The sequence below is a fragment of the Myxocyprinus asiaticus genome, chromosome 12, assembly GCF_019703515.2.
Source record: "Myxocyprinus asiaticus isolate MX2 ecotype Aquarium Trade chromosome 12, UBuf_Myxa_2, whole genome shotgun sequence".
Lineage (NCBI taxonomy): Eukaryota > Metazoa > Chordata > Actinopteri > Cypriniformes > Catostomidae > Myxocyprinus > Myxocyprinus asiaticus.
Window position 1 is genome coordinate 36,963,726 of NC_059355.1, and position 15,565 is coordinate 36,979,290.

Here is a 15,565-nt window from a genome sequence, read left to right on the forward strand (position 1 = left end):
ATTGTGTAAGTCATGGAATATACTTTTATGCAGCCTCCGGGTGAATTGACTCGACCATCCAGGGAACCGGGATGCCAGTTTTGTTTATTTTTGTATTGGTTCCACCTAGCGGCTGGAGCTTGTTCTATTGAATAACACTCCTTTGGAACAGCTGTGGATTAATCTGTTCGTTCTTCGTGCTTATTCCTCCTGCTGGCTGTAATATGTTTTGTTAAGTATTTTCTACAGGACATTGGAATGATTACGTCATCCGCTGAACTCATAACAGCTGGCTCACGGAACATTTGTTTGTCTGTCAGAGGAATCTGAACGGTTTTATATAAGCTGGAATTTGTTTTTTGGAAGATCACACCTTTGAGACAGTTCTGTGAATGAATCTACACATTCTTTGTGTTCATTCTTCCTATTTGCTGGGGTTTATTTTACAAAGTATTTACTGTTATGTAATTTTTCCTCACAAATTTGTGAGGCAAAATTGAGCAATCCGATGGCAAAGTTGTCGTGGGGGCTCGTGGGCGTTCATGGACCTTTTGAGTTTAGAGGGATTGTCGCCGGTTGGCGCTTTCGCGTGCAGGGTTAATGCGCACGTTTTTCTTTTTTCTGTTTGTTTTGTTCGGGGGGAAGTTCGGGGTTTGATTGCTTCACTAATGGGGAATGTGGTCTGTATAATTTTATTTTTGACACACAATTTATTTTTTCTACTATATCAAAATGTCAAATGTTAATATAAGTGTACTATCTCTCTCCACATGGAATGTAAATGGGTTGGGGCACCCCATAAAAAGAAGGAAGGTTATTACTTTTCTTAAACGTAAGAAATATTATATAGTGTTTCTTCAAGAAACACATCTCGGGGAGTTCACGTGACACCATGCGAGCGGCAGACGTGTGAGACACGAGCTCTGCGAACTTTGCTAGTTTTTAAATTATTTTCATGTTATAATCCGGTGAGATTCGATACACCCAGTTACATACTTGCTCTTTGAGGTAAACATGGCAAAGAAGTCAAAATCCTCAAACTCTGGAGACATTAAAAGACACTTACGTGTTCAAGCTGAGGCCTCTGACGGGACTGTGGACCAGGGACACGATTTGGAAAGCTCGTCGGGAGATGAAATTCAGCGTCAACTGTCCAACATCTCGGTAATGCTGACTAAGGTTGTTGCTGACTTGGAGGATCTCGCTGTAATACCTCGATCGATTACGGCAATGGAAACAAAAGACTCTGAGTTGTTTACAAGAGTGACAGAAGTTGAAAAACGAATCGATTATCTTGAGTCACCAGAAAGGGAATTATTCGCTAATCCACCCGCGTCAAAAACAGATTTGGAATTAATTTAGGAAAACTGGAATATTTCGAAAATATGAGCCGAAGGAATAACATACGAATTGTTGGAATTCCTGAGCATGAAGAGGGCAGAGATATGGTGAAATTCCTGGATGAGCTCTTCCCGAGTCTGCTCGACATAACAGGCCACAAGCTGGAAATCGAGCGATCTCACAGAGTCCCAGCTCGAAGATCTGGTGAGGGAGATAGGATTCGATCCATCTGGCCAAATTTCTGAAATCATCTGATAAAGATCTTGTGTTGCGCCAGGCGAGGAGTAAAAGGAAGCTTTCTTGGAAGAACCATAATATTTTCTTGTTCCCGGACTTTGCGAATTCGACAAGAGAGAAACACGATCGGTTCAGGGAATGCAAGAAAGTTTTACACCAACAGAAGATCACTTTTGCACTGATGTTCCCAGCCAAACTGAGAATAGAAACGAAGAATGGTCGCAAAGTATTTACATGTCCAAAACAGGCACTCACCTACATAAATACATTGGAGTAAGCCATTTGATGTTTCTTATATTAGTGGACTGCCTCGCGGTTGAGAAACTCTATTATCTGAGGAAGCTGAGTGCCATTTTTGTTTCTTTTTGCACTGGCTCTGCCTAGCGGCTGGAGTTTGTTTTGTGGCATAACTCCAAGAAACTTTTGCATTGACAGAAGATTTTTTTTACACTGAAGTTCCCGGCCAGATCAAGAATGGACAGTATGGATGAACGCTAAATATCTACATGCTCACATAAAGGATGTCCTTTATAAAGTTGATGGGCTGAGTAAGTTATGATGGGTTTTTTTGTTTTGTTTTTTGCGCGGCCTCTGAGTTAATTTGGCTATTGATCATCCAAGGAACCGGGATGCCGGTTTTATTTTTCATGCTGGATCCGCCTAGCGGCTGGAGCTTGTTTTGTGGAATTACACTACTTCGGGACAGTTGTGGTTAAATCTGTTTGTTCTTGTGCTTATGCCTCCTAGCAGAATGATTACCTCATCTGCTGAATTCATAACAGCTGGCTCACTGAACAATTGTTTGTCTGTCCGAGGAAACTGAATGGCTTTATATCAGCTGGAGTTTATTTTGTGAAGGAACACACCTTCAAGACAGTTCTGTGAATGAATCTACATGTTTTTTCTGTTATTCTGCCTGTTGTTATGTTATTTTGCCTCACAAAATTTGTGCAGAAACACAGGACTTGAATAATCTGATGGCAAAGTTGTCGCGGGGGTTCTCGCGTGCGTACATGGACTCTTTGAGTTTAGAGGGACTGTCGCCGGTTGGCACTGTCGTGCGCGGGGTTAATGCGCATGTTTTTCTTTTTTCTGTTTGTTTTGCTCGGGGAAGTTTGGGGTTTGATTGTTGCATTAATGGGGAATGTGGTCCGTGTAATCTTGTTTTTGACACACTCATTTTTTAATTTGTTTATTATATCAATATGTCAAATGTTAATATGAATAAGTTGTCTCTCTCCACATGGAATGTGAATGGGTTGGGGCACCCTATAAAAAGAAGGAAGGTTATTTCTTTTCTTAAACATAAGATATATGATATTGTGTTTCTTCTAGAAACACATCTTTCCCCGCAGGAAGCTGAACAATTTGGGAAGATATGGGGTGGACGTGTTTTCTTTAGTGCTGGTTCAAGTAAGAGCAGGGGAGTCATTACACTGATAAATAAGCATCTACAATTCAAATGTCTCAAACATATTAAAGAAATTAGGAAGAGTCGTTGTTTTAGGAGAAATTCAGGGGCAAAGGTTGATTTTGGCTAATATTTACGCATCTAACGCTGATGATCAGGGCTTTTTTATAGATCTTGATGGGATGTTGCAAGCTGTTGGCATCTCTCATGACATAATATTGGGAGGAGACTTTAATCTTTTGATGGACTCAGTCCTTGACCATAGTGAAGCAAAAGTGTGTAAGCCCCCTAGAGCAACATTGATGCTTCACAGGATGTGTAAAAATCTTGGTCTGGCAGATATCTGGTGACTTTTGAACCCATCTGGTAGGGATTATACATTTTTTTCATCAGTTCATAAGATTTACTCTATAATAGATTTCTTTTTATATCTAAGTCCCTCATTTCATCTGTTGTGGATTGCTCAATTGGAAACATTTTAGTCTCAGATCACGCCCTGGTGAATTTAGAGATGTTTCCATATACAGAGAAAAATAAATCATATAGTTGACGCTTTAATGTATTCCTTTTGCAAAATCCTGATTTCCAACAAATGTTAAAGACTGAAATCAATGTTTATATGGAGACCAACTGGTCCTCAGTATCCTCTGTGGGCATGGCGTGGGAGGCACTTAAGGCGGTTCTTAGGGGTCGGATCATACAGTATGCCTCATTCATCAAAAAATCCAAAGCAGAGAACTCGTGGAGTTGGAAGGAATTATTAAAAGTGCCGAGGCAGAGCTGAAGCGCCGAATATCGTCTGATGGTCTCAGAGAATTGACCCGATTGAAATACAGATATAATACTATTTTGTCGTGGAAAGTGGAGTTTTGGTTGTTCAAGCCAAGACATACTTTGAGTCAGGGGACAAAGCAGGGAAGCTTCTGGCTAGATATATAAAGCAGAGAGAGTCTTTTTCTATCATTCCCTCAGTGAAATCTGCTGGTGGTGAAATTTTTAACTCAGCCATTGATAATAATATTACCTTTAAAGAATTCTATCTTGATCTCTATAGTTCCACGTCTTCATCTACTGATGAAGATATTAGAAACTTTGTGGAACCATTAGATCTTCCTAAACTGACAAATGAGCAAAAAAACTATCTTGATTCTGAAATAACCCTGGAGGAACTTGACAAGGTAATTAAGTCCCTACCTACAGGCAAGGCTCCGGGGCCAGATGGTTTTGCCGCTGAATTTTTTAGATCTTATGCTACAGAACTGGCTCCATTTTGTTAGAAGTTTATACTGAATCATTAAAGAATGGAAAGCTTCCTCCAACCATGACACAAGCCCGGATCAGTCTGATTCTTAAAAAGGACAAAGATCCAAACGAGTGTAAAAGTTACCATCCAATTTCCCTGATCCAGCTAGATGTAAAAATTTTGGCTAACCAATTAAGTACAGTTATGACATCTCTTATACATATAGATCGGGTGGGGTTTATTCAGGGTCGTAGCTCTTCTGATAATATTAGGCGTTTCATCAATATCATGTGGTCAGTGGCGAATGATCAGACTTCGGTTGCTGCCATCTCACTTGATGCCGAAAAGGCATTTGATATGGTAGAATGGGATTATCTTTTTAAGATTTTGGAAATGTATGGGTTCGGGAGTACGTTTATTGGTTGGATCAAGTTACTTTATAGACACCCTGTAGCAGCGGTACAAACAAATGGATTAATTTCAGATTATTTTTCTCTGGATAGGGGCACCCGTCAGGGTTGCCCTCTTTCCCCATTATTGTTCCGTCTTGCCCTGGAACCATTAGCAGCCGCAATAAGAAAGGAGGATGATTTTCCAGGGGTGATTGCGGGAGGTGTGGTGCATAAGCTTCTGCTTTATGCAGATGATATTTTATTATTTGTCTCCAACCCTACTAGATCTATGCCTTGCCTCCACAGAATTATTAACTCCTTTTCCAAGTTCTCAGGGTACAAAGTCAATTGGTCTAAATCCGAAACTTTGGCTTTGACAGCGTACTGTCCATTAACAGCCTTCCAGCCAGGTGCCTTCCAGTGGCCCAAACAGGGAATTAAGTATTTGGGAATTTATTCCCAGCAAATTTGTCTGATTTAGTCAGAGTTAATTTTGATCCCTTAATAAAAAGGTTTTCGAATGATGTGGACAGGTGGGCTTCATTACACTTATCTATGATTGGGAAGGTTAATGTTATCAAAATGAATTGTATTCCAAAATTCAACTACCTGCTACAGTCTCTCCCTGTAGATGTCCCCCTCTCTTATTTCAAGCAATTTGATAGCATAGCGAAGTCCTTCATTTGGAATAGTAAGCGTCCCAGGTTAAATTTCAATAAGTTACATAGGCCGATTGACAAAGGTGGGTTAGGCCTACCCAAGATTTTGTTTTATTATTATGCATTTGGTCTTAGACATTTGGCTCATTGGTCGTTTCCACCTGAGGGAGCCCCTCCCTGGTTTTGTATTGAAAAGGAAGTTCTTGCCCCCATCTCGCAACTGCAAAGCCTTTTGATTAAACTAGCCGGAGAGGTTAAATCGCACCCCGTTATTTTGCATTTGCACTCGATATGGACAAAAATGTCCAGAGTGTTTAATTCTGATATTTATTTAAATGTAGCCTCGAGCATATGGCTGAACCCTAAACTATGTATTAATAAGTCCCCTTTTTGTTGGTCAGATTGGATTGTGAGGGGGATTAATACACTTGGTGACCTATATGACAGTGGAGTATTGAGACTTTTTGAAAATTTAGTTCAACATTTTGGCATTCCCAGATCTCAGTTTTATAAGTATTTACAGCTGCGCCACCTACTCTGCACTGTTTTTGGGAGTGGACGCACCCCCCCACCCAGTGCAGCAGATACTCTGGGAGTGGTGATTGCTGCTTTTGGGAAGGGTCATGAGGTATCAGTGTATTACTCTCTGCTAATTCAGAGTCTGGGGGACGGAACTTTGAATTCTCTCAAAAATTATGGGAGAAAGATCTAAACTTGACATTGGAGGAGGGGGTGTGGGCTAGGATCCTAAAAAATGTCAAGTCTGCATCTAGAGATGCAAGGGTTCACCTTATGCAATTTAAGATTTTACATCGATTTTATTGGACCCCCTCCAGATTGAAAAGGCTTGGTCTTAAAGACACACCCACCTGCTGGCAATGTCAATTAGAGGTTGGAGACATAACTCATGTCTTTTGGGGGTGTGTTGAGATCCAGGAGTTCTGGTTGAAAATTCAGAGTCTTATATGTGATGTATTGGGCACTCGGCTTTCACTTTGCCCCAGACTCTGTATTTTGGGCAATGGGGTGGTCATCGACATTGAGAATCGGCACATAAAGAGTTGGGTCCTAACGAGCATCATGATCGCCAGACAGGTTATTTTAAGGGGTTGGAGGTCGGTTGGAGCACCCTTATTTCATGAGTGGTGCTCGGAGATGGGGAGGGTGGTGGCCTTTGAGGAAGGGATGTATAGAAAGCTGGGAAATCTGGGGTTATTTGATAGGAAATGGGGCAGATATTTGGCCTTTTTGGAAGGCTTTTGGGGAGGGGCAGTGGAAAGGGATCTCTAGTTTTATATAGGTGTGTGCAATTTGATTTTTTTTTTTAAATATGCTTTTTATTTTTTTTTATTTTTTTGTGTGTGCGTTTTGTGTTTTTTTTTTTTTTTTTTTTTTCAAAATATTTATGACCACTGGGGTGTGTTTGTGTTGGGTGGGGGTGTTCGGGTGGAAGGGTTTAATTGTACATAATTTGATTCCACATTTTCTGTGATGTTTATTTAATTTGTTGAATGGAATCAATAACAATTGTTAATAAAAAAATAAATAAAAAACAAGGCAGTAGTAGTAGGCAGGCAGAAATGGGTCAAAACAGGGTAAACAGTCCAGGATCATACACAGATAATGCAAAGACTCAGAGAACGCTTAGAAATGTCAGCCAGGGCAAAACAAGACTTCGCAATGATAGAGAGTGACAGTGAGACTTAAATAGCTGAGTAGGTAATCAGTGACAGGTATGGGGATTATGGGAAATGGAGTCCAGAGAGTTAAAGTCAATCCCCAGGTGATGGAGCCCTCTGGTGGTGAGCGGGAGGAACAACAAAGGCGGGATTCATGACAGCAACGTAAATTGGTCCTTTGATGAGCCCCACCTTAAAAGCATTTTTGACCAAACCTATCTTAGCACCTGTTGCATTCCACCACTTCTCTGACAATAGTTTGCTTTTTTCCAACCAGAGTCTATGGGAATATTATGTGTTTGAGTAGTTTTAAGTGGAATTTCAAAGAAATTATCCAAAATATTTACAAATTTAAATTTGCCTGTTGTTGCAAGTTGCTGTCTGGTCACTTGTAGTAGTGACACAAGGTACATAGAGAGGATACCTACAGAATAAATGTTTGTTTTATTTGTTTGTTCTTTCTTTAAAAAAATAAAAATCTTTAAATACATCTCAAGAAGAGCATTCTATGGATTAAACTGTCATCCTTCATTTCCACATGAACAAACATAACATCAGCAAGGACACCTACATTTGCTCTATGGTAAATTAAAGCTAGTAACTTAACAATAATTCATTCATGTATTGATTTAGGTTGTTGTAGAGGCAATAGATGATAAAGAGTTCCCAGCATTATAGTGAGTGTGTTATGAGATGTTATGTTCAGTTCTGTTTACTAACACTAATGTTATCAGCTGTGAAAACGCTACCAAATGATACATTTCTCTTTTCAAGTGACTGTGATAATTGTTTCCCTCAATTCTGATTCACAGTTTCCACAGTTTTCAAAATAAAATACTGTGTAATTTAACTACTTCTTTTACAAATAAAATTATGCTTTAAAATGTCATTCTTAATTCCAATCCACATAAGAATATTAACCATTCAGTTTATGAGAATATTTCACCAAAAACCATGCTGTTCACAGCAGTCTCCCATTTATTCCTATGGAAAGTTCTGCAAAGCTTGTCAGAGCAAGCAGCGGTAACCAAAGGGGTAAATAATAAGGTACGGTAAGATAAGGTATGGTAAATAATGCTCAGTTTGTGAATTACGTATAATCTATAATAAGGCTAATTAACAGGAAGGGAGGTGTGTTCATGCTGCAATGACAATTATTTTAATTTTTAAACACTATTTTAGCCCATTTAGCACCTGGATAAACTGGATTGTAGGAAGCAGACATAGCAGAGTATTGCACTGAAATACAGTGCATAAAAGGTGTGCAACTGTTAAGTGAATTTGAAACTAAGTGCTAAACTGACGATTCTCATGCTGTTATATTTATGTAATAAAGTTGTAGAGCTGCAAGAGCCTTTAAATCACTCTTACCCTTTCACCTTTCTCTCCTTTCAACCCCTGAGGACCTGCAATACCTTGTTCTCCCTGTGAAACAAAAAAGACATTTAATAAAAGTGTGTGTATAGACTGTGTGTTTGTGTGTGTGAGTGTTAGTGAGTACTCACAGGGTCTCCTCTAACACCTGGTATTCCCAGACTACCCTATCACAACAGAATCACATCAGACATGTAAAACAATTATAACCTCTTCAATTTTAACAATCATTCAGACTTTAAAAAATAACAGTAACAATTTTCCTGTTGTCTTACTGGAAGTCCAACTGCACCAGGTGTACCCGGGCGACCTGGAACACCTGGACTGCCGTCCAGACCTGGGAAACCCTGAGAAGGGGGGAGACAGAGAGGAAGACAGCAAGACAACATACATATGTGTGTCTGCACATAAGTGTGTTTGTTTAAGTGCATATTTTACTCACTCTCTCTCCTTTCTCTCCTCTCACTCCTAGACTGCTAACAGGTTGACCTGGAGGCCCCTCTGGTCCTCTGGGGCCCTCACGACCAGGTAGACCATCACGACCCTAACAAACAAAAATAAAATAAACAAACACAAGCAGACAGACATTTACTCAGAAGGATATCCAGTTTTAAACAAAGAAAACACCTCTAAGCAATGCCAATGCCTCTAAGCAGTGATTAATAAAGCAAAGAGTGTGGATGTACATACTGTTCACAAAGCAAAGGTTTGTGTATGCAGACTAACTTACAGGCTCGCCTTTCCTTCCATCCACTCCATCTCTGCCCCTCTCACCCTACACACACACACACACACACACACACACACAATTTATATAACAAATACTAGTTATAAACCAGGAGGGGAAAAAATTCTCAGAGGTTGCTCTTTTACAGCTCAGGAGACTTCAAGGAGTTCTCACTTATGATTTATTTAAGTATCAATTTTGTCTCAGATGTTTCTCCTAAAATTCCTCAGATGAGATTTAATGGTAAATAGAAACAAATGAGACAATTAGTGACATACAGTAACAGTACAGAGCAATAAAATTAATGTGGCTAGCAAAGCCCAGATGACTTGGTCTTGGAAGAATTTGATAAAAACTTTTTAGTTCAATTGAAATCTATGATGTCAGAAATCATTTGATGACAGAATTTGCTATCTTGGCAAATCTGAGCACAGGCAACAAGATTATTGAGATCTCTTCTGAAATTTGAGAGGAGACGCATATTAGATTACTAGGCTTTTTTCCTCAGCAAGAACCTGCAGCAAGTCTTCATTTGCTCTCCATTTAATTGTACTGCTGTGTAGACGAAACAATTGAGATAAAGAGATTGCTTTTCCTATGGGGAGTGTATTGACAGAATACTACAGGAAATAACAATGACAATAAGTCTACAAGGACTAACTTGGAGTTATTTTAAAATTAGCTATACACAGCTTTGCATGTGCTGACTTTAGAAAAAGGATGCACTTGGATTGTGAACATCACAATTATTATTTTGGTCATTTTGGCTTAAAGTAGTAGTTTTACCTTCTGTCCCTGTTCCCCTTTAGCACCCTGCAAAATATATAAAAAAATAAATAATAAAAAACAGGTCAAACTAACTTTATGTTATATGGTAAATTTGTTTGCAAATGTAAACAAAAGTTTGCTTGTGTGTACGTACAGTATATATTCTTTGTCATAATGTCTAGGTGTTTGTGTATGAGTGTGTCTTTTCCATATACCCTTACCCTGGGACATTCAACAGTACAAGGCCCCGTCTAAAAGAGACAACCAATCACAATAAGTCTTTTCTATCTCAGGTCTTCTTTTTCCACACCAAAAGAGATTATTAATTCAGTTTGAAATATCTCTAAAATATACTGCACAAACCTTCTGCTAAAGAAGAATAATAATGACACTGACATGCTTGACTAGGGAGCAAAATAAAAAAGATTTATGATACAACATTTATGACAGATGGATTTGATATGACCGTGACTCCGGTCCCTCGTGCAAGGCCACAGAGGAGGTCTGCCAGGTCAGAGTGGAGACTGTAGAGCTGATTTGCGTCTTGAGCATAGAGCAGATTCTGAGTGCTGCCATCAGTCACTGCCAAACGCAGTTCTCCAGGGTCTCCACGTCCAATTCCTACCGCCAACACTGTCACACCTGAGGGACAGAGATATTATAGTGCTAACCTGCCGATATGGACAAGGGACAGAGCAGTCGTAATGGTTTTCTGTGTATGTTGTTGTTGCCTACATTGTGGGGACCAAATGTCCTCACAAGGAAAACGGCTTAATAAACATACTTAATGATGTACTGTAGGTAGGGAATAGAAAACAATATTAAGAAGATAGAAAATATCTATACAGTAGCTCAGTATAAAAACAACAGACATAAATGGAAAGTCCCCATCATGATACAACACAATTGTGAGCCTGTCTGTGTACTAATTTGTTGTACACTAGTTTGTTCAGAGGGCCACATTTTTGAAAATGTCTTCAATAATTAAGTGAAGAATGATTAAAAAATGACTAGTGAGGACATTAATAGTTTAAAAGGCTCATAAATTGAAAGTCAAACTATGTATTGCTTTATATCTATTACAATAAACAAGTTTCTGTGAGGATTAGGTTTAGCGGTAGGGTTAGGGTATAGTAAAATTATTACCTCTGTTTAAAAATCACTGCATCTGTAGGATGTCTGCACAAATTTATGTGTGTGTGTTTGTGTTTGAAAATGTGTGTATGGTTGGGACTGGTTTGGTGTGGCTCACCATCAGCTCTAACAGCAGCAGCAGGCTGGCTGACATCACTGGTTGATTTCTCGTCAGCGATAATGACAACCACACCGGGAACCCCTGACCTTCGACCTGCCGACGCACTCAGCAGAAACTGTCGAGCGAACGTCACTGCCCGGCCTACACATAAAAGCAGACTACAGACAATCCCAGTGCACCCATACACAAAAATGCCAACTGAATGGCAACTTCACTCGTGACTTCACAGACACAATTTAATGAGTAAATAAATAGTTAAAAAATCTTAATTTTTTATTTATTAATTACAGTAAGTCTTAATTAATAAAAAGTCTTATATACTGTATATACCAGTATTTTGGTAAACAAACACAACACAGCAAACATACTTCATATACATTTTAAGTGAGGTTTAAGACACACACAGACACACAAACAGACCTATATTATTTCCTGGTCTATCATTGAAAGGGGTGGACTGAATCTCCTGCAGAAGGGTCTCGTTGTTGCTATGACGATTGAGGAGGAAACGCACTTTTGGATCTTCACTGTACACCACCATTCCCATCTGGAGCAAAGAGGTATTACAAGTACTTCATTCACACTGTTCACACTCATGCACTCAGTCAAAGGAGGAGGCCTTCATAGCACACACAAATAAATGCACCATTACAACTGATCAGAAAGAATCTGAACACACAACCAAAATGCTCAGGAGAACAGGTAATAGAGGTTGTACATATAAGACTCTCTGAAAGAACACACCTGGGAGTCTCTGGGTCCAATAGATGTGAAGGATCCAGCAGCACTGGCCAGCAAAGACAACACAGGTGCCGCCAGGCCAGAGCGGTCACGAGATGCAGGGACAAGAAATACCACATCCAAACGCCCTCCAACACACACTAAGACATTGATGTGCAAAACATATTCAGCAAGGAATATAATTAAAGAATCAGGAGATCAATGTCGTAATTAATCAAGTGTGTAAAATCCTCACTGCAGTGCAATCACAACATCTTTCTCTATAAATATAATTATGTTCACTTCAAACACAGTGATAGAGTGTTAAAGTCAGTGACAACAAGCACATGAGCACATAGTATGCTATGTACTGTATTCACACCGCATACTATAATTTGCCTTCAAAGTTCAAAGTCAAAAGGACTGTCTAAATATAAAACAATCCATATAGTAAAGTTTTATTGGAGAAAGAGTCTGATCTGTATTTTCTCTCAACATTATTATTAAAAGTCATTTTTATTTAATTTAACCTTTTTTAACCAGGAAAGTCACTTAAGAACAGAATTCTTATTTACAATAACGGCCTGGCAAAAAATAAAATACATAAATAAATCAGTAATAAAATAATGGTAAATTAAACAAATGAGCTATATACTAAATATAAATGCATTAAAATACTTCAGAATTAATATTTCCTCTTTATTAAGAGGAAAATACCAAAACTCTCAGTCCTCCACTTGCATTTATTATAACAGTTAATGATTAATCAATTAATTGATTGATAATTCTTATTAAAATATACACTAAATTAAATGGGACATTCCTAGTGTGAAGAAATCAAGGAGTGAGATAAAAAAAGGAATTAAGAAATTGTGTAACCTGTGCGCTCCTCCACACTGCTCTCAGGTCCGACCTGGTTCTGGAAGGTGGGCTGCACAGAGAAGCGGTACCGACGGCCCAGCCGCAAACCAATCACACGGAAAGAACTGGCTGTACCGGGCAGCGTCACAGACTGACCAGATCCTGTGTCTAAGATAGATATAGAGAGGAAGAACATGGGACTAGTTACCAAATATCAATGCAACAAAAAAAACTTACTGCAAAAAAAATTATAATTTTCTTAACTAATATTTTTTTTTTTTTTTTAATGAGAGGCAAATCTTCATAAGATATTAAAACCCGTTTTTTTTTTTTTTTTTTTCTTCAAGCACACTATGAATACATCTTGTGAGGTTTGTGCTTAAAATAAGAAAAAGCTTTTTGTCAATGGGGTAAAACAAATTTACTTAATTTAAGGTACTGTATATTCTCTGAATAGGAATGTATTTTGCAGATTTGCTTCTCAGGTAAATGTATGTGTCTTAAGAATGATCTTGCAGTGCAAAGAAAACACATATTAGTTTATGCTGAAATTAACATTAACTAAGATTAACAACTGCTGTAAAAGTATGGTTCATTGATAGTTCATGTTAACTAATGTAATTAGCTAATGTTAACAAATGGAAACTTATTGTAAAGTGTTACCAGAACAACAAATCAATTGTGCTGTCTTTTTAGAAGTCAATTCCCTGCCTCACCTCTCTCCTCTCTCCAGCGTAAAATATAGCCTGTGGCTCCTGTTACTGGTGACCAGCTCAAAAGAACAGAATTTTCTGTACTGTCCATCACACTTAAACCTGTCACAGGTAGCAGGGCATCTAAAAGAGTGTCAAAAACATGAGAGAAAGACACTAGGGAGAGACAGAGAAAGCCAAAGGAAAACATAGAAAGATATGTGATGCAGTGGTGTTTGTGGGCAAAGCCAAACTGAGATGTGTGTTGTGCGTGTACCAGTGGATGCCTGGATGGTGGCAGCTTCAGTCTCTCCACTTTCCACCACAGCAGACAATCTTACAGTGTAGCTCAAACCAGGGCGAAGTCCATCAAGGGTATATGAGGTTGCATCACCACTAATGAGACGACTTGATTCAGATTCACCTAAGTAAACCATTGTAATTAGGGCTGAGAATCTTTAGGCACCTGAAGGTCCGATTTTAATTCAGGAAGTCACAACACCAAAACCGTAGGGGTGCAAATGACTGGCAAGTTAGGCTGGCTTATTGCCAAATTCTGTGTAAAGGGTTCAGCACAAAAGCCATATAAATTATATTTTATATATATATATATATATATATATATATATATATATATATATATATATATATATTAATATAATGGATTATTGGTTAGTTGTTAGCTTTAAGAATGTTGTATAATAAAACAGCCTTGTTGTCCACGGCTACAGTATATTTTAGACACATCAGAAAGCTCCCGTGTTCAATATGTTTGTTTGCACAGAGTAAGCACACCTTTTCATGGTATATGGCACTGCAGATTTGCAGTGCTTCACACCACATGGCGCTTACCTATAGACCATTTCAAGGATGTAAACTATAACAAAGGATTTAATGCTACTGGCCTGGGAGCTCTTCCGGTATCATTACCGGATCCTTTAAATAAGGCTCCGAGTTAACATATTTTCTTAAAGAACATCAAATGTTTACCTGAAGTGACTTATCCAGATATGTTGTTGATACTGAGCGTCTACACGAGAGAGCAGATGAAATTATATTATAGTTGAGATGCTCACAATTACTTCCCTAATATTGGATCGCTCCTATTATAATCAATGAAGCAGTACAATGAAGCTGTCTGCGTGACCTGCGGACAAGGTAAGGATTTATTTTTTTGTGTCGTTTTGGATAAAAGACTAAATGTAGTAGTAAATGACTTGTGCAGCTTCATTCATTATAATGGGAGCTAAAATCTAAAGTCAGTTTTAGAGCTCTACCTATCAAACTTACAATTAGCTGGCATAAATTTAGTTCACCTACCAGAGATAAGATGTGTGCTGTTTGCACTGTAAGTATCCAGCTGTCTCGCTTCACTGATGCAGTTCATGCATCCATTGTGCTTTTCAGAGATCTAAACACTTCAATTTCCATTAGTTCAGGCATCCAGGGAGCATCCAGTCCCCAAACAACATGGTCCACATTTTAACAATGACATTTTATGACAATTGTGTTAGTCACTATGAATGAAGCGCCTCCCGCTGTTGTTTTGAATGAGAATGACATCTAGTAGGAAATGTTAAAGGAACAATGATGTCACTTCCTTAAACCGACGAATAGTTCTTGAAATGGTCTATATCTGTAATGTCTTGTCCGGAGTATGATTTAACAAGGAGAATATTTAATAATTCATGTAAAACTCAGATGTATGTATTTTTGTGGATCAATCCAGAATTGTTTTTAAAAAGCCCCCCCACGTGTGTCAGTACCTTGTGAGGACCTCCAATAGATTCGATATGCCCTGGCTCCCCTCACTGATCTCCAGATAATACGCAGCCCCCCTGGGGTCGAATCCAACACATGCAAGCCCTCCACAGTCTCCTTCTGTACCTCCCCTAGTCAACAAACAGTAAATTCCAGACACATTCATAAGGTAACATCACTTGATCAATGTTTATCTGGACATCTACAAAATGTTATTCTGGTGCCATTTTTCCTTCCTTCATAGGATACTGTTAATGTCAGCATTCTGCCCTTAGTTTTGTCTTCCTGACATTTGTGGCAGAACCCTGACACTCTCGACTTATTAGTCTCTGTCTTGTGTCTGGATTCAGTCACTTCAGGGGGGTATTCCAGAAAGCAGGTTAAGTGACTTACCTGGGGGAAGTTTACTCAGAATAAGCAGATAACCTCAGCTTTCAGTTCCAAAAACTGAGGGAACTTTCAGGGT

At 38.8% G+C, this 15,565-nt stretch overlaps 1 protein-coding gene across 5 annotated transcripts in view; it reads right to left on the reverse strand.

Moving 5' to 3' along the window:
- col7a1 (collagen, type VII, alpha 1) overlaps nucleotides 1–15,565 on the reverse strand; it is a 139,539-nt gene that overhangs the window by 97,159 nt on the left and 26,815 nt on the right. For all 5 annotated transcript variants that reach the window (XM_051711310.1, XM_051711307.1, XM_051711309.1 and 2 more), the window contains exons 21-35: nucleotides 15,105–15,230; nucleotides 13,616–13,762; nucleotides 13,363–13,482; nucleotides 12,665–12,814; nucleotides 11,810–11,946; nucleotides 11,486–11,612; nucleotides 11,063–11,206; nucleotides 10,277–10,452; nucleotides 10,032–10,061; nucleotides 9,829–9,855; nucleotides 9,046–9,090; nucleotides 8,758–8,859; nucleotides 8,591–8,662; nucleotides 8,447–8,482; nucleotides 8,313–8,366 (exon numbers count right to left, since the gene is read on the reverse strand). In XM_051711310.1, the coding sequence (XP_051567270.1) occupies nucleotides 8,313–8,366; nucleotides 8,447–8,482; nucleotides 8,591–8,662; nucleotides 8,758–8,859; nucleotides 9,046–9,090; nucleotides 9,829–9,855; nucleotides 10,032–10,061; nucleotides 10,277–10,452; nucleotides 11,063–11,206; nucleotides 11,486–11,612; nucleotides 11,810–11,946; nucleotides 12,665–12,814; nucleotides 13,363–13,482; nucleotides 13,616–13,762; nucleotides 15,105–15,230 (1,493 nt within the window). The remainder of the gene's footprint in view (nucleotides 1–8,312; nucleotides 8,367–8,446; nucleotides 8,483–8,590; nucleotides 8,663–8,757; nucleotides 8,860–9,045; nucleotides 9,091–9,828; nucleotides 9,856–10,031; nucleotides 10,062–10,276; nucleotides 10,453–11,062; nucleotides 11,207–11,485; nucleotides 11,613–11,809; nucleotides 11,947–12,664; nucleotides 12,815–13,362; nucleotides 13,483–13,615; nucleotides 13,763–15,104; nucleotides 15,231–15,565) is intronic.